Source organism: Dicentrarchus labrax, unplaced genomic scaffold (assembly GCF_905237075.1).
Source record: "Dicentrarchus labrax unplaced genomic scaffold, dlabrax2021, whole genome shotgun sequence".
Classification (NCBI taxonomy): domain Eukaryota; kingdom Metazoa; phylum Chordata; class Actinopteri; family Moronidae; genus Dicentrarchus; species Dicentrarchus labrax.
The window spans coordinates 28,614,451-28,639,812 of NW_026136711.1; the positions used below are offsets into that span (position 1 = coordinate 28,614,451).

The 25,362-nt window shown below is 40.5% G+C and overlaps 1 protein-coding gene across 15 annotated transcripts in view; it reads left to right on the plus strand.

Annotated features, from left to right (window-relative positions):
- rap1gapb (RAP1 GTPase activating protein b) overlaps window positions 1-25,362 on the plus strand; it is a 95,396-nt gene that overhangs the window by 67,743 nt on the left and 2,291 nt on the right. For 4 of the 15 annotated variants that reach the window (XM_051413663.1, XM_051413652.1, XM_051413650.1 and 1 more), the window contains 21 exons: window positions 3,566-3,601; window positions 5,564-5,611; window positions 7,600-7,638; window positions 7,770-7,955; window positions 8,708-8,811; window positions 11,693-11,771; window positions 11,862-11,915; window positions 12,018-12,101; window positions 12,193-12,293; window positions 12,745-12,874; window positions 15,721-15,876; window positions 16,050-16,121; window positions 16,208-16,294; window positions 16,629-16,778; window positions 18,569-18,700; window positions 19,920-19,997; window positions 20,986-21,095; window positions 21,957-22,073; window positions 22,935-23,064; window positions 23,443-23,542; window positions 24,021-24,130. In XM_051413663.1, coding sequence (XP_051269623.1) covers window positions 3,584-3,601; window positions 5,564-5,611; window positions 7,600-7,638; window positions 7,770-7,955; window positions 8,708-8,811; window positions 11,693-11,771; window positions 11,862-11,915; window positions 12,018-12,101; window positions 12,193-12,293; window positions 12,745-12,874; window positions 15,721-15,876; window positions 16,050-16,121; window positions 16,208-16,294; window positions 16,629-16,778; window positions 18,569-18,700; window positions 19,920-19,997; window positions 20,986-21,095; window positions 21,957-22,073; window positions 22,935-23,064; window positions 23,443-23,542; window positions 24,021-24,130 — 2,085 coding nt within the window. In that variant the 5' untranslated portion in view covers window positions 3,566-3,583. Of the gene's footprint in view, window positions 1-1,529; window positions 1,922-1,978; window positions 2,495-3,565; window positions 3,602-5,563; window positions 5,612-7,599; window positions 7,639-7,769; window positions 7,956-8,707; window positions 8,812-11,692; window positions 11,772-11,861; window positions 11,916-12,017; window positions 12,102-12,192; window positions 12,294-12,744; window positions 12,875-15,720; window positions 15,877-16,049; window positions 16,122-16,207; window positions 16,295-16,628; window positions 16,779-18,568; window positions 18,701-19,919; window positions 19,998-20,985; window positions 21,096-21,956; window positions 22,074-22,934; window positions 23,065-23,442; window positions 23,543-24,020; window positions 24,131-25,192; window positions 25,237-25,362 lie in introns of those variants that run through there. The other 11 variants (XM_051413655.1, XM_051413653.1, XM_051413656.1 and 8 more) reach the window with 10 other exon arrangements.

A 25,362-nucleotide genomic window follows, 5' to 3' on the forward strand; every position in this document is an offset into this window, starting at 1 on the left:
CTCTTGGTCTTCTTCAGTACATATTGTTCCATTAGATCACACCACATACTGTACTCACCAAAACCAGGCAGGATTTTACAACAGCAGGTTGACTTTCCTAACAGCTTGAGCTGAAATGTCTCACTCACCAACGCAGTTTTGCAATCAGTATGCTTTACAGCTGAAACAATGTCAGTTCTCATAGTGTGAATCTGAATAGTAATTAATATCTCCCTCACATTTTGACATCATGTAACAATTATACATGATTATCAGGCAAGTATGTAATTAGTATTCAGCTGTCCTCTGTGAATGTTCTCAAATCCCAGTTTGGCATTCAGCTAAACCCAGTCTAGACCTGAGTAAACAGATCACCAGTAATGAAATGTTACCCCAGGATGAGACAGTGTTTAAATGGCAGGCCCATTCTGGTGCAGTATCACTCTACTGAAAGTAACCTCTGTCCATATTAAATCCATATTTTGAGACCTTTTTATTCCATCTATACAACGTCTCTGCCATGTGTGTACTTGCCATTGATTTTCCTTGAGGGAAATCAATGCAGACGGTTAGCTAACCATGTTTATCTGCTATTGCAAAATGAAAAACACTTTACATATAAGGGGAGAATCTGTCCTCTTAAAAGCTTTCAGCAGTGTTTTTTAGAAGTAGGTCAGTGTTTGTTGATATCTGATGTTGGCCTGATGGAAATAGCTGCACAAAAAAGACTATGCTTTCACAGAACGACAGCTCTCTGCTTCCCTCATCTTTTTATCTCTCCTTCTCTGTCTTCTACTATCTCTCAAGACATACTAGTGCTTAACTATGCAGATGATTTTAGAGGTGCTGGGGTTGGCTAAGTCCTCCATCAATCTGTGGCATCTACACATGCAAAGAACTGGGCTACTTGCCTGTCTCACATAGCTTCCCTGGTGGAAGTGATAACACTTGGAGATTTCACGTTGTTGCTTAGTAAGAGCACGGTGCAGTGAAAAGTGCCTGGTGCATTACCATGTAGAGCCCCCAGAGTGCAACACTCATTTCATTCTTTTATGATGGCTACTTCGTGTTATTAAGGATTGATTGTAAACATATCTCAGCAAGAAAAAGGCTTGAAAATCTGTCTGTGTGCTTGCACAGAAATAGAAGCAAATTAAATAAGCTCATAATCAGCACTTTCAATCTATATGAGCACTGAAGGTATAATTAACCTACTTCTCAAATGTGCTGTAGGAAGCATGGAAACATAAACTGTAAAATGTATGGACATTTCTGGGTTTGTCCTTAATTGCCTTAGAAGTAAAAGAAATGCCTACACATTTAATGGTGATGTCTGCTGCTGTGTGGAGCAGAGACGTGTTTCTGAGAGGGAGGGTTGAGAAATATGAGATGAAAGAAAAGAGGAAGAGAATACTCTCATATTGTGATACAGAAAAGAGAACTATGCAGTTTTTGGTGTGTGAACATGTAAGTGGGTGTGTCTCTGTGTGCATGCGTGTGTTTGCATTAAAAAGAGAAGATAGTTCTGCAGAGCAGACAGGGAGGGGAGAAACATTTGTTCTCCCTTCCTCCTACTTCCTACTGAACAGCTGTGTGTCTATGGAAGGGTGGGGGGCAGAAGAAAAGGGAAGGAAGGGAGATACTCTCACATTACAGCATGTGCTTTTACCTCACACACTGATGTATGGATTCTGATGGACAGCTATCAAGTTTTCTCTCCTAGTTTATTGCCTGAGCGACAGTGAGTGTGAAGTGTCTCTGTCAATCTCGCCTTTCTCCTTGTGGCTGACAGTGACATCAACACCCTCGCTCTTGTCAGCTTGCCTGCATTCGTACTTGTGGAATGATGACTGAGTTCAGGATGGCTAAGAATGCCTTATTGGATGAACTGCACAGCAGTCCCCCCAGTAAGTCTTTTCTCAAGAAACGATGCCTCAGTGATGTGAGTATTTTTTACTTGCTGGAAGTGAGAGATTCTTTTCGCTCTAGTTGTTGTTGCTTGTTTAATTCTTAAGGTAGCTTAGAGACAGAAATATATATGTTTGGTGCTGCAGAACAGTAAATATTGGATTGCTGTACATTGTACAGATAGATACATGTGCTCCACTGCTCTGGGATATGTTTTTAGCCCTCACAGTCAACTGTGTTGTTGTGTGGAGAAACTGCCTACTGTACATGCTTTATCTTTTTTAATCTGATGTAAAATTCAAGCAGCAAATTCTCTAATTATGCTATTATATATTGGACATATATGTACACAGCTGTGGTTCACATTCAGCTGCACTAAAAAAGCAACTCCAACACAATCCAGGAGTGTATTGCTCTTGCTTCCTTTCCTTCTCAGGAGATATTTCGTCTGTGTGGTTCACTGATAATCTGCTCAGCATAAGAACAATGTTTGTTGATGTTTGTTTTGCGGTCAGAAGAGCAGTATCTCCCTGAATATCATATGGCACTGTTTATTTTCACATGCAATAATAGACTGAGGCTGCACCTTTGGCTTTACAACGGTCAGGTGCGTGTGTGTGTTTGTGTGTGTTCAAGTTTACAACTACGTTATAGTACATGCATGTGTGGAAATGTTTATATGCGCGCACGTGTACGCTTTTCCATGGTTTTGTGTGTGTGATGTGTGTGTGTGTGTGTGTGTATGTGTTTTGCAAGCCCTGCAGTGCCCCTCAGTAAATTTAAGCTGTCATGTGGAAACATCAGCTTGGCACCTCAGTCCACTTGTGTTACATGGTGAACAGAGGGCTCACCCCATAACAAGCAGTGCCGTCAGGGCTGATGCGATCCTCTTCATTGCAGGTTCGAGCAGCAAGAAATCCATAACGTGGCCTCTGCAGTTGAGAAATGCATGCCTGAGGGTGTTTTCATCTACTTTAACCCGTAACAGTAGTTCTGCTAATTTAACAAAACACTGAATTATGTTCTGTGGCAGAGAACGGTGGAGGTGTAATTATAAATCCAGTAGTTGGATTGAAGCCTCTTTGTCTAATGAGCAGCACTAGTATCACCACCTGGACACATGTTGATTACACAACATCAAGATTATACCACGGTTGATATGAAACCCAGTTGCCCGATCATCCATGTCAATTTATTTTTATTTCCTGCCTTATACACTCCTGCCTGCTACTTTATAGGTTACGTGTGTCTCATTCACAAATTAATGTGACTGTGTGCCAGACACCAAAACCATTGTGTCCTCCAGCTAATTTGGCCATTGCATGCAGTCAGATGAGCTGTTGGCTATAGCAACAGTGAGAGGCACCGTGGAGCTTTGAGGCTCATTTTCCCCGAAGAGTTACTTGTTTACAGTGTGTTTGTCTGCAAGCGTGGAGGAACGATTCTCCTTGAGTTCAATGGAGCCTCAGTGGGACTGGTGTCAAGTCGGGTGGGGGATGCATGTCATAGTTAAATAAAGAATTAATGGGTGTCAGAGATTCCAACAGGGGGTCTTGTGTCTTGAGATTGCATAGCCACCTCGCAATGAGCAGAGATGATAGATGAGTGAAGACAGCAGGGAAAGCATATTAACTCAACCTATATCCCTTTTTGGATCTGTGTCAATTCTCTTCCCCAGACCTCGGACCTGTTTGCCATGATCGAGAGAATTCAGGTACTGTAAGTGGTCCCCAGGCTCTGCCTGCTGCCCAAACCCGTCCGTTCTTCCTACCAGGCTTTAATCACAGAGCATCCTCAGAATATCACTCACTTTTGGACATAAAACTTCCATTTGCTTCTATTTTAAGACTCCCGTTTCTCTGCTTTTCCTGCTATTTTTGTATTCCAGATCACAACCCTGCTACTGCAACACTTTTATGTGTGTGTCCATGTATTGCTCTCTTTGCCAATAATGTGTTTTTTGGTATTTGCAGCAGTGACAGCCCTAGGCTGTCTTTAAAAACCTGATGCTTCTGAATGTGCTGAACAGGACCCTTGTGTTTTCTCTTCACAGCTGTGTAGTTGTTTCTGCATCATCAGATGTGTGAAATGTTGTTATGTTTTTCAATATGCTGAGGTGGATTTGTAGGTATGTAGTTTGTTTGTAACCTGTGATGTTAAACTTATTACATGAACCAGAAGAAAGAACAGTGGTTTCTGAATAAACTAATGGATAGAGATCAATAGTGTTTAAACCGAAGGGAAGGCAACCTAGAGCCACATGCAGCTCTTTTGCTCTTCTCCAGTCATACGTTATGTCCTGACGTGCAGCCTTTTAAATATAGAGATATCTTGCCGAACATCAATGTGTGTGTGTGAAAGTGAAATTAAGAATTTAATAGTGCCTGGACAGATTTGTTTGTTTTCAACACTGTGTATGCTTGATCTGCAGCGAGAAAATCATTATAAGGCTCAAATATGTTGCAATGTTTGCATTGTGTTGCTGACCCTGGTTTAAACAGATACTTTGATCTGCGAGTTTCTTTGAATTATAACTAAATTATAATATAGTTACCTTTTTTCTGCCTTTTGATCTTGAATTGTGCAGTCTGTGAACTGATAATAGGTATTTTATTCTCTCCTAACTGGTTGAAGACTGTATGAAATTTACTTTTTAGCTTTGGTGTTGCTGGGTCAGGGTCAACTTAACCACATTCTGAAATGCTGGAAACACCATTTTTATCTAAATACCCTACTATGATAAAATATAGGGGGAAGCATAAAATACTAACATCTACCTAAACATTATTTAGGTTTATAATATGTAAAGCACTGTAGAGGCTCAAACAACAACAACATACGTAACACAAGTTACTGCTGGAACCAAGAAGACTCGCATGTATAAAAGGCGTGCTGTCTAAGGCGTGAAGATACATATTAGTAATGCATTCATTTTAACTGTAATGTCCAAAGTGTTTACTTAGGGGAATTCACACCCTATTTATTTTGTTTGCTCAGGACTGCACAGGAGCAACACTGTTGAGTTGCAGACAACAGTAGCATATTCTGTTATTACCAATGCATATATATTCTCCAACAAAAAGAAAAGGGAATGAGGGAGGGAAAGAGAAACAGAAGCAGTGGACTAGTCTTCAAAGAATGGATTTAATGAAAGCTTTTCCAATTTCCATTTGATTCATCTTCCTTAGTCCTTAAAAAATCAAATTTGATACATTTCAAATCATGCTGCAGGGTATTCCACACAAAAAGCCCACTGATCAGGAATGCTTTGTTATTCATCTCTCTCTGTGCTTTGGGAACTGTCAGTAGTCAGTAGAGTCAGCAGATAGACTAGATAGAATTTTTTTTTGCTCTTTTTGGCCCCTACATGGAGTTGTGGTTAATGATATCTGCAGCTTGATGGAAATACCTTCCTTGTTCTCATGAACCTCTGCTTATCTTTTTCACTTGCTATAGCCCCTAAGATATCACTCTTCTTTACTTCCCCTTTCTGTGGCCCATCTGCTGATTGAGCTTGTGTAATGTAAACATGAATTATTGTCACACCGAATTACTTTACACTATGATGCTTCACAAGAAATTCAATTGGCAATTTTATATGTTCTGTGTATGTGTCTCTTTGTCTTTATCTTTGCGTATCTCAGCCTATCCTTTTTTCCTCTCTGTCTCTCTACAGGGTTGCAGAATGGATGAGCAACGATGCCCCCTCCCTCCCCCCCTCAAAGTGAGTCGCAAATCCTCACATCTCCTCATAGACCACTGTCTGGTAAAGCATCCGTAATGGCAGAGTTATAAACCTTTCCTTATCAGCTGTCAGACAGGCTTTAGGATGCTCTCCGACTGAGTTAGGAACTCGACGGGGACTAGGACTGTAAAATCCTAAGCTGTCCGATTACCTAGACAGGCTAATGCAGTTGGAATTGAAGACCGGGAGATACTCTCAGCAGGTGTGAGGTCAAGTCAGAAAGGGCACGCAACAGATAGTAATCATCTGAAAGAAGAGCATAAAATCATTTATTGCTGCGGACTGACAACAATCAGGTAATCTGGTGAGGGTTTGACTACCCTCTAATATGTTTAATGTGGTTTTAGAGTTTGAAGATAATAATAATTCTATACAGTGCTCTCCAGTCCTATTGGCATGGATAAGTAAAGGTAAATGTCACCCTATAAAAATTACATTTAGCTGCTAATGATGGCGAAAAGTATGTGGACACCGAACAGCTCCCCCATGAGTGATTGTTAAACATGTCATTCTATGGGCATTAATATGCTGCAGTAAATGTCCTCAGTTCTTTTCGGCTTTCAACAAAATGTTTGAATCCAGCATTAGGGTTCTGTTTCCATTCAACCACAACAGCATTAGTGAGGTTGGGCACTGATAATGGGCCTGGCTCCCTGTCCGCATTGCAGTTCATCCCCAAGGTGTTGAATGGGGTTGAGGTTGAGATCTTCTGTGCAGGCCAGTTCTTCCACACCAACTTTAAATAACCATTTCTGGCTGTCTGCTTGGGGGCAATGCCTTGTTGAAACAGGGAAGGGCCTTCTGTAAACGGCTGCCATTCAGTTGGAAGCACACTATGGTCTAAAATGTTATTATGTCTTGTACCAGTTAGATTTTCCTTAAATAGCACTAATAGGTGCTTGGACAGCTTCTGTCTAGACTTTAGTATTTTTAGCCTGGCTGTATAGAGGACAGTGTCAATCTGATAGTCAGTTCACTACTTTGGACCCAGCTGAAATATCTCTTGTTTTTGTACAGACATTCATGGTCCCTAGACAATGTCAACTACAGACTACTGGGTGATCCGCTGACTTTTCCTCTAGCGCCACCATGTGTTTGACATTACTATTTTTAATCCAAATGTCTCGATAACCACATATATACGTAAATACACACATGCCTCTTTGCTATTGCTCTCAGATCTGACACAGCCTATAACTTGTAATGGAACAAGTACGGGCATTCTCTGCACGGGTTGTTGAAAGGCATTTTTCTGGAAATGGAGAAAATCACTGTCTGAAATTAAGAGAAAGTTGCCTGGGTGCAGACCTTCGAATTCGCCCACTCCATCGAGTTGGCAATTCTGTCTGATATCAGGCAAGAGGGAAAGTGGGTTCGCCAAAAAAGTAAATTGCAGCATGATGTCACAGTTTTTTTTTTTTTTACAGGAATGAAACGAACATCACAGATAAATGACACAATAACTGAATAAGAAACAGGGGTAAAATTAGAAATGAAATGTAATAGGCCATGTGATGTCTAATTATGTGTTGTAGATAGTACTGCATGCATAAGCTGCCAGTAACTGAAAATTACAGCTTCTCTAGCACCAACACATGGATCCAAGTCACTTTCTGTGTGAAAGGTTATGTTGTTGTCCCTTTTTCATGTCGAAAATGATTCGCAGGAGGTTATAAAATATTTCAACTTTTAGCAAATTGCAGATTGAAGCCTCAGATAAGTGTTGCTTGCTAACAAAACAGGTTATGTAGTCACTAGAGAGGAAAGGCTACTAATGTGGCCTCTGTCATGTTGGCAGGATAAGAAAAGTAACCCTGAAAAATCTAATGTAGAGCTGGATGATGCCTTAGTTAATATTCTGTCACAGTGTTTATGCTCATTGTTATTTTCCTCAAAGAACCAAAACTGAAAGTATGACTAGAAGCAGCTGTTTGTCAGGTTGACTCATATTCGTTTCCTGCCTGCAGACGGAAGAGGACTACATCCCTTATCCCAGCGTTCATGAGGTACATACAGTGAACTCTCCGTACAAATATATATATATATATTTTTTTTTTTATAGATGTCAGAATCTGTAAAGCTAAAGCTTCAAAAAGGTAAAACAAAGCAAAATTCTTTTTATTGTCCATCACTTTAGGTTCTGGGTCGCACTAGCCCTTTTCCACTCATCCTGCTTCCCCAGTTTGGAGGATATTGGATTGAGGGGACCAATCATGAGCCAAAAGACCCACCAGAGGCTGATCAACTGCCCTGTCCTGCCTCCCACATCAAACTGGAGACAAACAGCATCGCCAAGATCTACAGGAAACATTTCATGGGAAAGGTAAGGATGGAGAAAAATGGGGGTCTGGTTTTATGCATTACAAAACAGCTAAGAGTATTGACAGTGATTGATTACCATCTTGAAATATAGAATTTGGTTTGGGAAAGGGGGTTGTTTTCTGTTTTCTTACTTTTACTGGCCTGATATTAGTCATCTACGGCAATTTCCAATAACATTTGCCTCTATTCTAGAGCTCAGTTTAAGATTTTGTCAAGTGGGAGTGAAGGCAAAGAAAAAATGATCTGAGTTTGTGTGAGGGTTCGTCTGTGTGTGGGTTATTTATCCTCCAATCACCTTTCCAACTACTTACAACATGTTGGCCTTGCAAAAAGATGAGGACAAAAAAACTGTTGCTTGTGACATGAAAAGTATGCGTTCCCTTTGAAAACCTTTACTGTCAATACTACTACAGAATTGTCTCACAAAATGATGAAGCAAAAAAAACCACAAAGTGAGATCATCAATACTCAATGTCACCATGTTATTTTATATGATCCTAAACTGTGAGACAAATTGCCTACTTGTAAATACAGTATATCTGTTTTACATCTAAGCGTTGTGTTCAGTTGATACAATGTACCTTTTCCTCAAGGGTAATTCAGCTACTTTCCTTAATTAAAAGACTGTTATTCTCCTTACCCCTCTCCATTTCTAATTTATTATAGCCTTTTTTATTATTGTGTCACCCACTGTCAGTTGCTGGAGGAATATTCTTTCTTGCATTGAAGTTTTTTCTGCTTATCTGCCCCTAGGAACATTTTAATTATTACACCATGGATGCTGCCCTGGGCCACTTGGTCTTTTCCATGAAGTACGATGTCATTGGGGATCAAGAGCATCTGCGCTTGATGCTTCGGTACAATCTCCTATTATCTTTATATCTGACCTCTTTTCTGTCCCATTTGTGCTTTTTTGTCACGTGTTCCTTATTAATCTTCTCCTTTGCAATATCCCTTGCAATTGTCCATTGCCTTTAATCAATTTTCCCTCTTTCTGTGTTTCTCTCTCTCTCTCTGTGGCCCTTTTCTCGCATTGCACCCACAACAACCCTGCTTCAAATTGTATTGCAGTGATTTCTGGCATTTCCTCATAGGTCTCTCAAACAGAACCGTCCCATATAGAATATTTTCACACATGGCTGACTGTCATGGATGGATTATTTTACTTTGCTGAAGAATAGCATTTATTTGAGCAAAAAATGACACAGAGCAAGAAAAGCCTCTCAATTCTTGCAGTTGCATTAGTAATGAGTTTTTAAATGTATTTTCCAGCTCAATTGCTGACAATAGGCAGTGCTGCTGGAAGCCCCTGCAGTCAGAGGGCACCCAATACAATTTCTCATCAATTTAATCTTCAGTTAAATGGCAAAGCTGCTACTGTTTAAAATAATGTAACTTTTATTAATCTAATTATCTTCTATATCTTATCTTTTTTCATAACGCCTGGTTTTGGGGACATCTGCTCCTCATGAAGCCGCTAATTGTCTTTTTTTTTTTAAGGTGAAATTAGTTTTTCACCTATATGCAGCTGTATAACAATAAATACCCTGGAAATAGATGTATTCCTAAACGATTACTGTTATTAAAAAAAAAAGGATTCATACTCATAATTCAACTAATCTTTTGAAATATTAATACCATCGCAGATTTGGAAAATTTCTTTTTTTGTCCATAGAACCACAACAAAACACCCACCAGGGACCAACAGAGATTTGTCAGTAATTAATGTTCCGGGAGTTTGGGTGATAATATGAATATAAATAAAAGTGTTAAAATGTTTGGTGTGGCACAGAATAAATAGCCAAGTTTCTCTGCATAAATGTTGACTCAGAAAACTGTGCCACAAAGTACTCAACAATCAGCGCACTATTCATCTCTGTTGTACAAGTGCAATGCGTCCCACCCACCATCACCCAAACTCGTGCTCACTCACTGAAATGCTCTCTTCTCTCTCACATTCTGCTAAAGACAGACAAGGGGGAGAGAGGCAGAACTCAATGCACCACATAACCTGTGAATTAATTTTAGCACCCAAGAGACTCCACTCCAGATTTTAATAGCTGCATTCCCTCTTTGTTAATGGAGCTTTAAAGTAGATGAGTATGTCGCGAGGTAACAGTCACTCGGCCCACCACATTTTTCACATAGTGATGTTTTCCACTGGGTGGGCACTACCCACAGTCACCCCATCAACCCCAGCCAAACACAGACACCTCGGCTAGTGTAGTCACAGGCACTGACTCACAGTCCATATTTAAAGCATCTGTAGCACACCTTAGCATACATAAGGATGTCAGGTTGTTAGGATTTAAACCCCAATCCCCTTAGTTACTATAAGCTTTCTGATTCTCACACAGCAGTTTTCTATGATAATACTGGCAAGTTAACCATCCAACATTTTTAGGACTTTAACAATATATTGGTCCTTAATTTCAGACAGAGGGAGACAAAAGCAAGCTTCTTACAAATGGCAATCATTGATGTTAGCCTATTAAGGTAACATTAGCTCCATGAGTTGGTTGGAAATGCTGTCTCTGGCTGACTTTTTGATGTTTCTCGCTCACTCATTTTAAAACAATAAACAGAGATGATATTGTGCTAAAAGACACTGTCCTCACCAGTTTATGAGTCATGTGCACATGGAAATAAATAAAACAGCATATTTCTTGTATTGCACATTGCAGGAAAAATCTGTGATTAGTCTGTTATTGATTCTTCTCTTCTCAGTATACACACACTAGGCTATTTGTTCCTGTTGTCAAACAGAATGTTTTCACTTTTGATGTTACAGGAGAAAAAGCTTTTAGGATTAAGCCTAACATGTGTGTACCACTATCTCTGGTAACGTTGACAGCCAGCAAAAAGCAGGACTGCTTATGTTACCCTAACGTCTGAGAGCATCCAGGACCAGCTTCCACACAGTGGAGATACTGCATAGTGGATGTGCTTGCTGTGAATGGAGATTTTTAAATGAAACCTTTAAGCCCACAAACTAATGTCACTTATTATATTAATGACGTACCCCCTAGCCTTGGAAGTAACTACGGGTCACTGTAGTTATCCAGACATGCTAAAGATTGCAGCTCTCGTTAGAGCACATACATTTCAAACCATTCCTTACTATTTTGGTTTTGGAAAGGCTAAAAAAAGACACCACCCTCCATGCACACCAACCCTCCATGCACACGGCTTTAGCATTTGGAGAAACACAAGGCGTAACAGGCCCGCCAGTTTATGGTTGCTTAGCTAAACAAACAGTTGCTGGTCAGGGGAGGGGCTTGGCAAACAGTCAGTTATTATTTGCTTGTTGCCTAGAAATGTTTTCTCTAAATATCAATTCACTAAATCACTAATTCACAGTTGTGGCTATTGTATTGTGATGCTTTAGGGGCAACAAGGAAGTGAACAGTAGTAGGAGTTATCCCAGTAATGTAGCTATTAAAACACCAATTTTCTAGACATGGATCACTTTATAACACACGTTGTGGATAGCAGGGACCCTCTTAAAAACAGTGATGCCCATTCAACCCTCTCTTAGTCCATCTTTCTTCAAACACATCACATGTAAAAACCATAATGCTCCCAGCGCCACACAGCATCCATAAGAAAGGTCCCCTTTGAAATGGAAATGCAGTTGCATGAGGCATCAAAGAAAGAAATCATGAAAGCAGGCGTATTGCTTTTGTATCAGTAAGCTAACAATGAGCATTTCAACTTTTCAAATTGTTTGCCTTTCAGCACAAAGCTAAAAACCTACCATGATGTGATTCCCATTTCCTGCCTTACCGAGTTCCCCAATGTGGTTCAGATGGCCAAGGTATGGCACAGAACATTGACAGAGTCATAAAACAACATTTCAGTATATGTTTGTAATGAGAAAAACTGAATATACTTTTTCCACTTACAGCTTGTTTGTGAAGAAGTAAATGTGGATAGGTTTTATCCTGTCCTATACCCAAAGGTATTCACTAGTGTTCATTGTGATTTTTCCAAATATCACTTTATCCTTCAACACCACATCTACAAGAACCTAAATGAACACTTCCTATTCTCTCATCCTCAGGCATCAAGGCTTATTGTGACCTTTGATGAGCATGTGATCAGCAACAACTTCAAGTTTGGGGTTATTTATCAAAAGTTTGGCCAGGTGAGTGTGCTACAGAGATACTACTGCTAATCTTTGCTTTTAAAGTCATGTGTCACTCCTTCTGAAAATGTCCTGTGCTTCCTCCACTCAGACATCAGAGGAAGAGCTGTTTGGGAACATGGAAGAAAGTCCGGCCTTTGTTGAGTTGTTGGAGTTTCTGGGCCACAAGATTGAGCTTCATGACTTTAAAGGGTTTGGACACTTTTCAGTTCAATTTTATTCAGTTTTCTCAGCAGCACTTTTGGTTAATTCTCAGCATAGTGTTCCACCTCATGTCTGTCAGAAACAGGCCATCATTCACTTTGCAAATTGATCAGGGTTGGCTTTAAATGAATCCCTGAAAAAGCGATTTAGAGTGTCGTGATATTTGTAGTGTTGCTGACATTGTGATTGAGGAGGCAGGCAAAGTGCCCTTGGCATTCCCTCAATGATGGATGAGCGTGGATGGACCGGGTGCTCTGAGAGCACGCTCTTATGTTCCACTCCTAACACCGCTTTGTCTCTCTTCTGTCTTCCTCTTGACTGTTCACCTCAATCCTCTCTTTGCCTTTACTTAATTTTTTCCCCCTTGTTTTTCTGCTCTCTCTTTTTTCTTACCTTTGCCCTTTAATCCCCTCTTTCTTCTTCTCCTTTTCTTCTCCAGGTTTCGGGGTGGGCTGGATGTCACTCATGGGCAGACAGGGACAGAATCTGTCTACACAAGTTTCCATAATAAGGAGATTATGTTTCATGTGTCCACCAAGCTGCCTTACACAGAGGGAGACTCACAGCAGGTATGGTGACATTCCAATGATTAATCATCAGGATAACTAATTTGTATTTTCAGGGCAGTTTTCATTGTCCTTTACTAACTGATTTGTAATGGCCTCTCCTTGTGACTTCTCCATGTGTCCGACTGCAGCAGCAGCAGCTAATAGGTCAGGACTGTAAAATCCAGATTAAGATCTTTTAAGTTAATGTTGATGAAGTGAGACACATAGTTTACGGTATGCAGGACTATTTCTTAGCCAGCCCTGTACAAATTGTCTTTTTTTTTTCTAAAAAAGACTAAACAAACAGACTAAACAAACAAGATATAACATGTCAATTAGTGAGCGTGATAGGTGCTGGTAAGCTGATTTTGCTACCTTGGACAGAGCTAGCTGTTTCCAGTCTTTGTGCTAAGCTAAGCTAATTGGCTGGTGAGGGTACCTTGATATTTACTGTACTGACACAACAGTGATATTAATCCATGGTATTAATCTAATTCACAGCAAGAAAGAAAAATAAACATATATATCCCTAAATGTTGAACTATCCCTTTAACAAATGAATGTGAATATCTAAAAACCTTCCTTTTCTTAGAAAACTTTACTTGCTTACCAGTGTTTAGGTTTGCAGATCTGATGTCCTCGCTTACCCTGGCGTCCAAGAGTAAAAATGTTGAGGATCCACTAGCATTGCAGTGCTCTGCACTGGCATTGAAGTTTATCTGCTGTTGCTTTGTGGCCGGAGACTTTCATCTCTTTGATGCCATGTTGCTGTAAGCTGCAGTAGTCTTCAGCTGCTCTTCACTGCCTCATACAGTGGTTGAACGTTGTTACCATAGTAACCCTGACACAGACTGTCCATATTGCCTTGGCATGAATAGAAACATAGGACATAAACAACACCCACGTGGTATGATTCATGAGGGAAGTCAAGAAAAGGAGGCAAGGTGCAACTGTTATAACATAGGATTAATTTAGGAGGGAGAAAGTGCAGAATTATTGTAAATAGATCTAACTGAATGTCTATAAATATATTATATTTACAGGTTTCAGGTGTCTCTGTCCAGCCCCACACTTGCTGAGTTTATTTTTAAGTGTCTAACTGTCTGTGGTGAGTGGGGGAGTCCATCTTCATAGAGAAAGAGGGATGAATGTCCCTGTGTGTGTAAATATTAAAGCTGACAGCTCATAAGCTCAGGGATGATGCAGTAGTAACCTGGCTGCCCTGCCTCTGTAGCCACATGGATCTTTTCACTCCCAGCCTTCACTGTCTTAAAAATATGTCTTAACAAAGATATAACTAAAACTTTAATCTTTAAATAAATCAAATATGGTCAGGTTGTTTTCTCTACTACTTACTGGTCACTTATGTCAAAAATTGTGTGTTATTTTGCTCTGAAACCTGTGTTTAGAAGTGCTGCATTCAGATACTATCTAGCAATTACAACTTGCATACTGTTCTGACTTCAGCAAATTATGAAAGCTTTACCAGGGCTTGAAACAGATGGTTGATTGTTCTCATGTGAACAAAAAGACTGTCTTTAGCGGACACAGTCTGTAGAGTAATTGGACTGCTAACTGGAAAAGAATCATCTATAAATCCCAGAGTAAATATTTACTGTGCACACAATTGGTCAACTCTTGAGATATTTTAGAGCAGCTCCAGCTAACACTAGGTAATAGCAACACGTGTGAAGTGGCTTTGTTAAGTGTGTACTTAAGTGTGTTTAAATAGCGTGATGACTGACAGAGTGTCATCAACAAATGCTGCAGCACTCGTATCACACTGTTGAGGCAACTGAGGAGGAACATGGGAGCTGGGTCTATCTATATTTTTGACTAAAGGATTTCTATTTTTCACCAACCTGTAACTGTTTACTAAATCTGATATATTTGCTTCTACTTACATTCTGTAGAATGGTTTGGGTCACAGTGTCTGAATGATAAGGATGTATTTCCATTCGAGTATTTTACTCTTTGCTAAGACATTTCTGGGACAGTATCTAGTCTCAAACAGGAAATTTACCCCATCTACTGCAAAATTCTAATTACGCATATGTTACCATGTTTGTACTTTGAGGAATTTTCACAAGAAGTGGAACAAAGTCACATTTTCTCTGATATTTCTAGGACCTTGCAGGTCCAAATTAGAGTTCCTAGCAAAAGGCAAGGATGTGACAACATAGATTCATATTCAGGCACAGGAAGAAGGTGTCCCTAACACTTGGCAGCACCAAGACTTTTAAAAGATATTGCTTGGATAAAAATGTTATATTTGGGCACTGTCACTTTGCCCTCCAATTGCACGAGTGTCCTTTTGGCAACTTGTAAGCGTTTTGGCAACAAGGAAAATGCAACTCTTCAGCAGCGATGTTTTGGGTCACTGTCAGCCATCTGCAGAATCATAAACCATTTTTGTTTGACTTTGCTGTTCCTTGATTGGTATTCAGATTAATTCATTTCCACCCCTTTAATAATTTTGAAAGCTAGGTGTATAGGTCAGTATACACTTTCATAGATGTTATGCACATCCATGAGTTATACTATTTTTTGTGTATGTATTTCATTCTTGTAATAAATTCGGATATGGATACGTAAGCACAAGCTTCAAGATTACAGACATACACATTTCATTTTTTTTGGCTGATAGTTGTGTAATACTAGGTTGTCATACATCTAAGGGAAGAGGTTGAGCTCTTAGATCAAAGTCATGTCCACCTCTTTGCTGGGACTATATTTATTCTCAGTCAATCTTGATTCTCAGTGAGAGTCCTGGAAGTGATTCTGTGACGGGTCTGTGTTTTTGATTCTCTAACTGGTTATTTGAGATGTTTCCACTGTTGTTAGTTTTGTTTATCTGTGCCATCCAGCTGCAGAGGAAGAGGCACATAGGCAACGACATTGTGGCCATCGTGTTCCAGGAAGAGAACACGCCCTTTGTACCAGACATGATCCAGTCCAACTTCCTGCATGCGTATGTGGTGGTGCAGGTGGAGAATGCATGCACGGATAATGTCACCTACAAGGTTGGTTTTGAGGACAGCCAATACTGTAGCAAAAACGTCTCACCAGTGAAATCCAAATTTAAATTCACTCATACATTATTCAAGAGTTTTATACTACTGTATGGCCTTAAAAAGGGGCATGTGTATCGTCTATCACTGTATCATAGACTGTGCTGACCTGCTTTCTCCTACAGGTGTCTGTGACAGCGCGTGATGACGTACCTTTCTTTGGGCCTGCCCTGCCTGACCCTGCCATCTTCAAAAAGGTCAGCAGTCACAAAAATTCATAAACTCAATTCCCCTTTACAAGCAGACGTCATAAACCATTCTTCTCTATGTCTGCCTTCCTCAGGGCCATGAGTTTCGTGAGTTCCTGTTTACCAAGCTCATCAATGCAGAGTATGCCTGCTACAAAGCTGAGAAGTTTGCTAAGCTTGAGGTGAGAAGAGTGTTGCGACGCAATCTGCGCCGTGTGAATACCTGTAGTGTGTGTATATGTGTGAATACCTGAGCACATGCCAGTTCGCATAGGTGTGCATCCTGCTGGCTGTATTGTGATTTGAAGTGAACACATAGATTTATCGTCATCTAATCCTTCTCGAACAACAGCCCTGATGCAAATGAGCACTAGTGCTGATGTCTATCATACTGATGCGGTGCTGTCGAATAAGTGGTAGCCATATCCCTTCATTTCAATTGATGAACAAACTCAAATTTCATATTTTATAGTTACTGTCAGTACCTGTGCAAACGGACTGTGTTGTTGTTTTCAGGAGCGCACACGTTCAGCCCTGTTGGAGACTCTCTATGAGGAGCTGCACATTAACAGCCAGTCCATGATGGGTCTGGGTGGAGACGAAGATAAGCTGGAGAACGGGGGCGGAGGAGGCGGAGGAGGAGGAGGCTTCTTTGAATCCTTTAAGGTACAGCCCCGTCCCTCATTTGATGAGGCGCGCTGTTAATCTGCAACTCCACATGCATGAGAGAGAATGGTTCTGAGTAGGAAACTTTTAGGATGCTTTTTTTCCCCCTCCCCTGTCTCTTGGCTGGGATTCTGGGTATTCACACATGAGAAAACAAAGCATAGAAAATTTGCAGTATCTCAAAGGACCAGTTCTGTGGCATTTGATTTCCTCACTTGGCTGCGACTGCTGAACTTGGTGTGTTTTCACGTGATGGTGTGGTTTTGAGGCTGGGGAGCGTCCTGTTGTGTACGAAAGGCACTTCTCTGCTCTGACTGAAAGTACTCCATCAATGACCATTAGGGTGGTGGAGCGTAGCCCAGCCACTGAGGCACGGCGGTAGGAGCTGTGATTGTGTGTGCCTGATGAACGATTTAATGAACCCTCATTAGGGAGCTGATGATGCAGTTTGCATGTCCCCCCATGGGCAGCGTTCCCTTGCTGTTTTTCTCTTCTCTCTGTGTCGCCGACTAGTTCTCGTCCATCTTTTCTATATTTCCATGAAACTTAAGACAGATAAATCCACCTTTCTCTCAGTCTGTATTGTCTCTTTAGATGCGTCTCCTTTCCATTCCTTCATACACTTCATCCGTATAAATGTACTCCTGCCTGCAAATCCTGTCTTTCTACCTGTCGAGAGAGCATAGTGTTGCCTCTCTTCCTCTCCCTTACACCTCCACAAATTAAATCCGCAAAGATTCCCTACTCTTTCTCTCTGCTTCTGTCTAGTTGTGTAGATTCTGCTGTCCTGCTGTCTCTCCTACTGTCTCTCTCTGCCTTCCTTGCTCACACTGTGTCTCATCGTCCCCTCCCATGACACAAAACCCCACTATAGATAGATTTTCCCGTTACATGACGACTTTGGAGAGAAGAGATGCGGCTTCATCCACCTCCACCACAAAGCCTACACTCTCCTCGACCTGCTGTGAACCTACATTTCTTTAATGCAGCCTCTCCCTCCCTCCTGCCTGTTGACCTGCACTGCCCCTAAGTGTTCAAAAATAGTCCTGCATACAAACATGCATATGCACATGTAAGCACAAACCACTGTGAGTTCATGTGTACACACAAATCCATATACACACATTTGTTCCCTCAGAAATGTAAACTTAGTCTAATATGATATACACCAGCATGTAGTCATATTGACAATATGACAAATTAGCCTTTGTCAGAAAAGGATTGGAGCAAAGCTATTATAAAAAGTTAACATTTGTCAGAACTCTGACAATGTATGAAATACATCTGTATATGTAATACAGTAAAGGTACATATTACTAAATATATTAGTGATAGGCCTTTGTCACAGCAGACATTTTGACATGTCATAGTAGGAAAAGTACTGGTGCTACTAATACCATTAATGAGGGCTCAGTTCTATTCAAGTGTCCCAGTAAGCTGTGACAGTGTGACAGTGAGCTTGCATGCACCAGGACCCTGAAAAATGAAGCAGTTTGCGTACACCTGTCTTCTGTGAAAAAGGCCTAATGCTACCAAATGTTCTGAAAATTCAGCATAATTAAAACATACACTCTGTGTACCTAATACACAGAACTAATCTGTGTATTAGCAAAGCATTACTAATATCCATATATTGGTCAATTTTTGAAACTGGCATAATTTGGACTTGGTTTGAGTATAGAGTCACATATATGTGGTAGATAATGCTTTGGAAAATCGGTCAGTGTGTTGCGTTTCCACATAAAATCAAAGTGGATCCACTGACAGTATCTCCTCGTTTCTCTCTGTAGCGGGTCATCCGCAGCAGAAGCCAGTCTATGGACGCCATGGGCCTCAGTAACAAGAAGTCACACACAGTCTCCACTAGTCACAGTGGCAGCTTTACCCATAATCCCGCAGAGAGCCCCAAAACCCCAGGGATTGTAAGTAGCCCATTTTGGTTCACGATGCCCACCTAACACATACATAGAGGATACAGTACATTTTTCACCATTCACCAGCACAATGGCTTCATACAAATACAGACTGGTCTAACCCCTATTCTTTCTTATATGCAGTACTTTAGCAAATTACTCCTGTTGGCACATTGTAGCACTTTACTTTCATCAGTATGTTACCATCAAATCACTCGCTTTCATTCATGATATTTTAAATTCACTCTTGCTTTGTTCTCAAGCAGCTTTCACTGATTGCCTTTTTCCATTTATGCTCATATGTGTTCCTGTTAATGACTAGTCTTTTTGTTTGGAAAATTAACAGCATAACTCATTGTCAGTATTTCATTCATTTTCATCTGTTGACAGAATCTTCATCACCACATAGAGTGACAGTTAGATGTTAAAAATAGACTATCCATTGTGGAATGGATCTGATGATTTCCTTCTCAGTGCAAGATAACTCTGATTGCTTGTGAGCCCCAGTGTAGTTTTTTTTAGAGTCTTGAAGTGAGCTCAATGTAGCAGCTGTATGACTACCCAGACTCCCTCCCTCCTTGCTGTGCCTTTGTCATGACTGTTTCCTCCTGTTAATGTTACAACTTCTCTACGCAGTCTTTGTATGTGCATGTGTGGCTGCAGAGTATGCATGGCACAAGCCATAAATGCAAGTACAGCACACTGCACGCTGCCTTGTTCCGTCTTAAAAATTAGGTTAATCGTGTTTCAATTTGTTTGACATTCATTGGATTCGGTTAATGACAGTGTTTTGAACTTGAACGGAATTAACCCCTGTTTCTGAAAGGACTAAGTTTTCTAAAAGCTACCTTTGGATTTTGTCCGCCCGCATTGCCCTTTTCTCCTTCTGAATGCATCACTAAACAGACCTGTATCCCTCAGGGCAGAAACTGCCGACATGCCTGCTACCTCGGTGGCACTCCATCTCCTGCTGTGCCCTCCTATGTTGGACCCCAGCCTGCTTTTGCTCTAAAAAGCTTCTCACTATTTCCTTAATATCGTGTCTTGTCTATTAAGTCATGCTGCGAGCTCCTTTTCAAGCTCTTTTGCACCTTGCTGTTTGAAATCTTTGTGCTGTGCGCATGAAATCTTATGATGTGTTCTTTTTCTTTTCTTTCCCCCTCTTGCTTTTTCAATCTATCGTCTCCTCTCCCTCTGTGCTCCCCTTGCCCTGTCTTGTGTGGCTCAGTCATTGCTTGTTCCAGGGAAAAGTCCCAGTAAATATGGACGCCGAGGCAGTGCCATAGGGATAGGAACAATAGAAGAGGTTCATGTATATTTATCCCTTTTTTTACTATTTTTGTCTCTGGTCTTTGCTAGTCTTGTCTTTTCGTAATTTAAGTGTGCAGTTAGTAGTTTATAGTTTAAAATGTGCCTGTTTTAGTTCTCATGGCTGTGAGCGATTTTCGGATATATAGGTGTAATAAGTTACAGTGACATTTGTTTCGTTATGGTTTCAATTATAATTTCATTCATTTCACTCATCCATACAGCAGCTAATGTATACAGTGTGGCTGAAAGGGGATGATCCATCATAGACTGAGGGCTTATAGCTCATTTATCTTATTACAAATGCTTCCTGTAATGTAAACAGATGTCCATGTAGATGATTTCATTTCAGATGCATTTTCTTGATTTATGTTTTGCATCTCATTGCAGCCGATCCCAGGACCTAATGCAAGGATTTTCTTTACTTTATTTTCCTTTAAGATTTGTTCTTAAAAACTAAAAGAAAAGTATGGAGTTCAGAAAAGAAAATTGTAATCAGACACCCACTTATGTTCTTATTCACAGCCACTCATTGATGAATCATACTGCATCTTAAATTAGACATGTTTACGAGACATTTTGAAATTTGAACAAGTTAACTCCACAGTCTGACCTCAGTACTTAAAATAACTATCAAACAGAACACCCAACAGGAGGCTATAAGGCAGAGAGATGATACAAACTTTTTTTTCATCAGACATAAGATTCAATCAAGAATCAAAATAATAGAATATAAAATATAGAATCACTTCCTGCCTGAAGCCAATTTTTGTAAAACATGTTTCCAAATGTGTCATTACGTCATCTCAGGAGTTATCAAACCATCAGTTCATTATTCCTTCACAGCATATTTCTACATGTAGATATCTGTCTGACTTCAGTAGCCTACTGTGTCATGTACTGAGTATAATTTATGCTGTGCTTGTGAAATGGTTATTCTGTCCCCATGGTGTGTGTCTAACTTTCCTCTCCCTACCCACTGTCAGTCATTGATCATTCCTGGGAAAAGCCCAACCAGGAAAAAGTCTGGGCCCTTCAGCTCCCGTCGCAGCAGCGCCATTGGCATCGAGAACATCCAGGAGGTCCAAGAGAGGAGGTGAGAGGAGAGAGCAGAGCTGATCAGCAGGGAGTGGGTAGTGAAGAGAGAATAGTGTTGCAACAGATGGAAGCAAGGACATTAAAATGAGGAAATCAGCCATTAGGAGATACACTGTTAAGATACCAACTCTTGTTGGCTGTCAGTTCTGATCGAGAGGAGGGGGGTTATCAATGCTTTAATATATTTGTTGTGTTTTGATTAACATAACTATGATTTTACATGAATTCTAGGTTGTAACAACTCTACAGAAGATTCTTAACACCCTCATGGCATATGCTTGAATATTAATTGAGTTGTTACTGTGTGTAAGGCTTAAGCGCTATTTTTGTGGCACCACAACATCCGCCACAAGCAGCGCTCTGACAGTTTCTGCATTGTCCTGACCTTGAAATCCACTTTGCCAGTCTGCGTGGTGTCATGGGTTCATTCAAATGGAGAGGAACTTCCAGTGATGTGTTACAGTGATTAAGCCCGGCAATGCAAATGTTCACACGCAAACGACACAGAGAAGACCGACTCCTGCCGCGGAGGTCACGTGATTTACTGCAGAGGTGCCTCTTGAGGAGATCCAAGATGTCTGTCTCCATGGCCGCTCTTTCTGTCTGCATCCAGGTCCCTCTTGATTAAAATGGGACCGTTCACTTCATGTAATATTTGTGATGCAGCAGTTAATCGGTTTGTCTCTTTAATAAGTGAAAAATGTCAATTAAAGGCCACTTCTTCGTACCTTACAAAGCATGTTGAGATGTTATGAATTTGTTATAACATTCATCAGGCGTTTGTCTGATGTCTTATGATCATACGATATAAGTAAACTTACTGTAATGTCATGTGTCAATCTCCATCCCTGTCCTGAAGCCGGGAGGTGTCTCCCAGCACCCAGAGGACACCAGACTGCAGCCACTTCTCACAGGAAAACAGATCAGACAACTCCTCCAATCACAGTTCTCCAGAATTTCCTGCTACTAAGAACAGGTGACTATTACTTAAATTCAATAATATACCATATTATATTGCACACATTGAGAAGTTCTTTGTGATGATTGATGCCTTGGATGGGTGGATAGGGATGCATTTGTATACTGTAGATTGAAACAGCAACTATATTACATGGACGATTAACCCTCATAGTCATAGTCGTAAGCCTCTCTAGCCATTTTATTGAAACAAGCCGCCTAATACACATTATCATTTTCACAGTATCTGTGTTTGGTTGTTGTTGCTACAACACCATGGCTTGTAAAATGCAATACTCTTCTTCTTCTGCAGGAGTCCCCTGTTTGATAGAATGTATACAGGTGTGTAGTTCAGACAAAATACAGGAAACAGTAGAATGATTGACTGTGATGTTGTATGTAATATATACAATATTGATATATTTAATAAAATAGAGTACATTTAAATGAGAGAAATGTATTAAGGTGCATGGAGGAAAGCTGATATGAGACAAGATATGTATGATTATAATACTGGCATGATATAAATTTAACTTTGTTTTATTGTGTCTTAAAGGCTGCATTTGAACTTATTTGTTTGTTGTTGGTATGCGATATACCATGTACCTTTGGTAAGTATTTCCAAGCCCTAGACATAGCTAATTTAGAGGGTTGCAATAACTCCAAAACAGCTCAAAAGATTATGCTACCTGGCAAGGATGCAAACACACTGCTACCGGAGGTGCTGTGAAATGAATATGATTAATTAATCAGATGTTTGGAAGGAAAAGCAAGAAATACAAAAACACAAGAAAAATAAAGTTTTGATTGTGCTGCCTCACTAAATTCAGCATATGAAAAACACAGGTGTTTGAGCGGTCAGAGTGACCCAGGTGTGTAGTTTGGCCATGTGTTGCAGGGCAGCGTCCATCCCCGAGGCTCAGGACCTTTCCCGCTCCTCCTCCAATGCCAGCAGCTTTGCCAGCGTAGTGGAGGAGCATGAGGCAGAGGAGGAGTACGACACTGGACTGGTGGGTGGAGATGATGATAACACACATAATGAAAGTTCACACATTTACACTTCCCAAAACCAAAACAGCAGAACAACTTCTTACAGCTGATGACACATTTATGGTTTCATTAACATTTGTCTTTTACTGTGGGGAAAGAATAATCTTGTGATGTGAGAAGTTTGATGTATTTCATTATATCCCAGTAATGACATATCTGAAAATGTATTGCATAGTAATACACATTAATGTGTTTATCTATTTCTTTCACTTTACACACAACAGACGAGAAAATGCAAATGTAAATATTGATTGAAAATATGATTATTCTGTCTTTCTTGTCCTTGTTTGTTGGTAAAAAAGGGGAAATATTTCTAAACTCCTTTACCCCTCTTACAGGAAAGTGTGTCTTGTGTTACACCACTCAAGAGAGACTCATTTGTGTACAGCTCTTCGGTGGAGGACAGTGCATGCAGTACCAGCCAGGGAAGTTTTCCAGGTGAGTTTAGGAGTAAAGGGATCATATTACTGGGTCAGTGATAGCCTGAGGGTGTGAGAAGCAGGCAAGTTACCAAAGGTCGACTGTTTCGCATATCCAGAGTATCTTGGGAAGATCTAGATGGGGCAGATGTAAGAATAACACTCTCCGCTTCCTGAGCAATTAATATTGGGGCCCCGTAGAGTGATTCACCTTAGCTGCACCAGTGGAGCTCACTGCCAGCAACAGAAGGCAAAGTCTGTGTGAATTAGCACTCTCTTCCTTAATGAATAAAGTTTACTATGCCTAAAAACTACAGCATTGCAAACTTATCTGTGATTCCCACACAACTTCTGTTATGCTCCGTTTTCACTAATGGTTCACTCTGATCCATTAATCTTTTGCATGCTTATTCTTTTTTTTGGCTAGAACAGCTGGCAGCATTATATGCATGAGTTTATTAACCATGACAGCCACACATCTGTTGCCTCCCTCCCAGCAGCTTCTCATCTTCAGCAGCAACCGGACGGAGTGAAGACATCAGAGCCAAAAGGGACAGACAGCCAGCCCAAGACAGAGCGTTCCTCGCAGGAGCACAAGTTCTCATCGGTGAGAAAAAACTCCTGTGCATCAGTCATTGGGTGACACTCAGATGGCGCAAAGTCACTTGAAAGAATATTCCTTCTGATGAATTGTTTAAGGAGTAAAAAGATCAAATAGTCACTATTTCTAGAGAAAATGTACATATTTATTTTGGTTTTGTGTGATATCTTTGGGTTTTGAAGATGTCACCTTAAGGTTTGGGAGATTGTGATTTACAGCAGTGCCTTGATGTCAATGTCACCCTGCTAAAATCCTCACAATAACAGTGCCAACGGACTGATGTTTAGCAGGTATAATGTTCATCATCTAGTAGTATGAGAATATCTTAATATATAGTAATTAGCACTAAACACAAACTACAGCTGAGGCTTTTGGGAATCCCATTCATTTAGTAGTATCTGGTAAAAAGTATTGGACAGATGAACAGCTAGATTAAAAGTTAAGGAGTCGCTAAAGTTATTACAATTTCTCCTGAGGGGGACATGATTGTCTGTACCAAATCTTATCCTAAACAGTGAATGTGAACCTCCTGGGGGCCCAAGAGGAAATATTAGGGGATCACCAAGGTCAATACAATACAAGGTACATCTTCTGGGGAGGATGAATGTCTGAAAAAAAGAATCCATCCAATAGTTGTCTCATTCAGGACTAAATTGGTAGACTAAGATGCAGACCGACATTGCCATCCGTAAAACCATGCCGCTAGCATGGCTGATAATAGAATAGACAGATTAATCAATAACACAAATAGTTGCAGCCCTACTCTGATATTTTGTGTTGTTGCAGGTCATCTGTTGTCAATATTAACCGTACTGGGCGCCCGGTTAGTGGGTAGAGCTGGCGACCCATGTATTGAGGCTGAGTCCTTGCTGCAGCGGCCCAGGGTTCGAATCCGACCTGCGGCCCTTTGCTGCATGTCATCCGCTCTCTCTGTCCCCCTTTCCTGTCTAACTTCAGCTGTCTCTATCATAAAGGCAATAAAAGCCCCCAAAATAAATATATATATATATATATATATATATATATATATATATAACCGTGCTATCATCTCTCCATGTCTGTTTGCAGAACTGTTAGCCACTCTCCCGTGATCACTACATCGACATCTTCAGGTTAGACATAATGTTTAAATAATTTTGGGGCTACTTAAGGACTGTGTGACTATAAAGATTTATTTCCCTCTCTTTTAACCACTCATTCATCTGCTTCTACTTTGTCAATCCCTCACATTTCTTCTC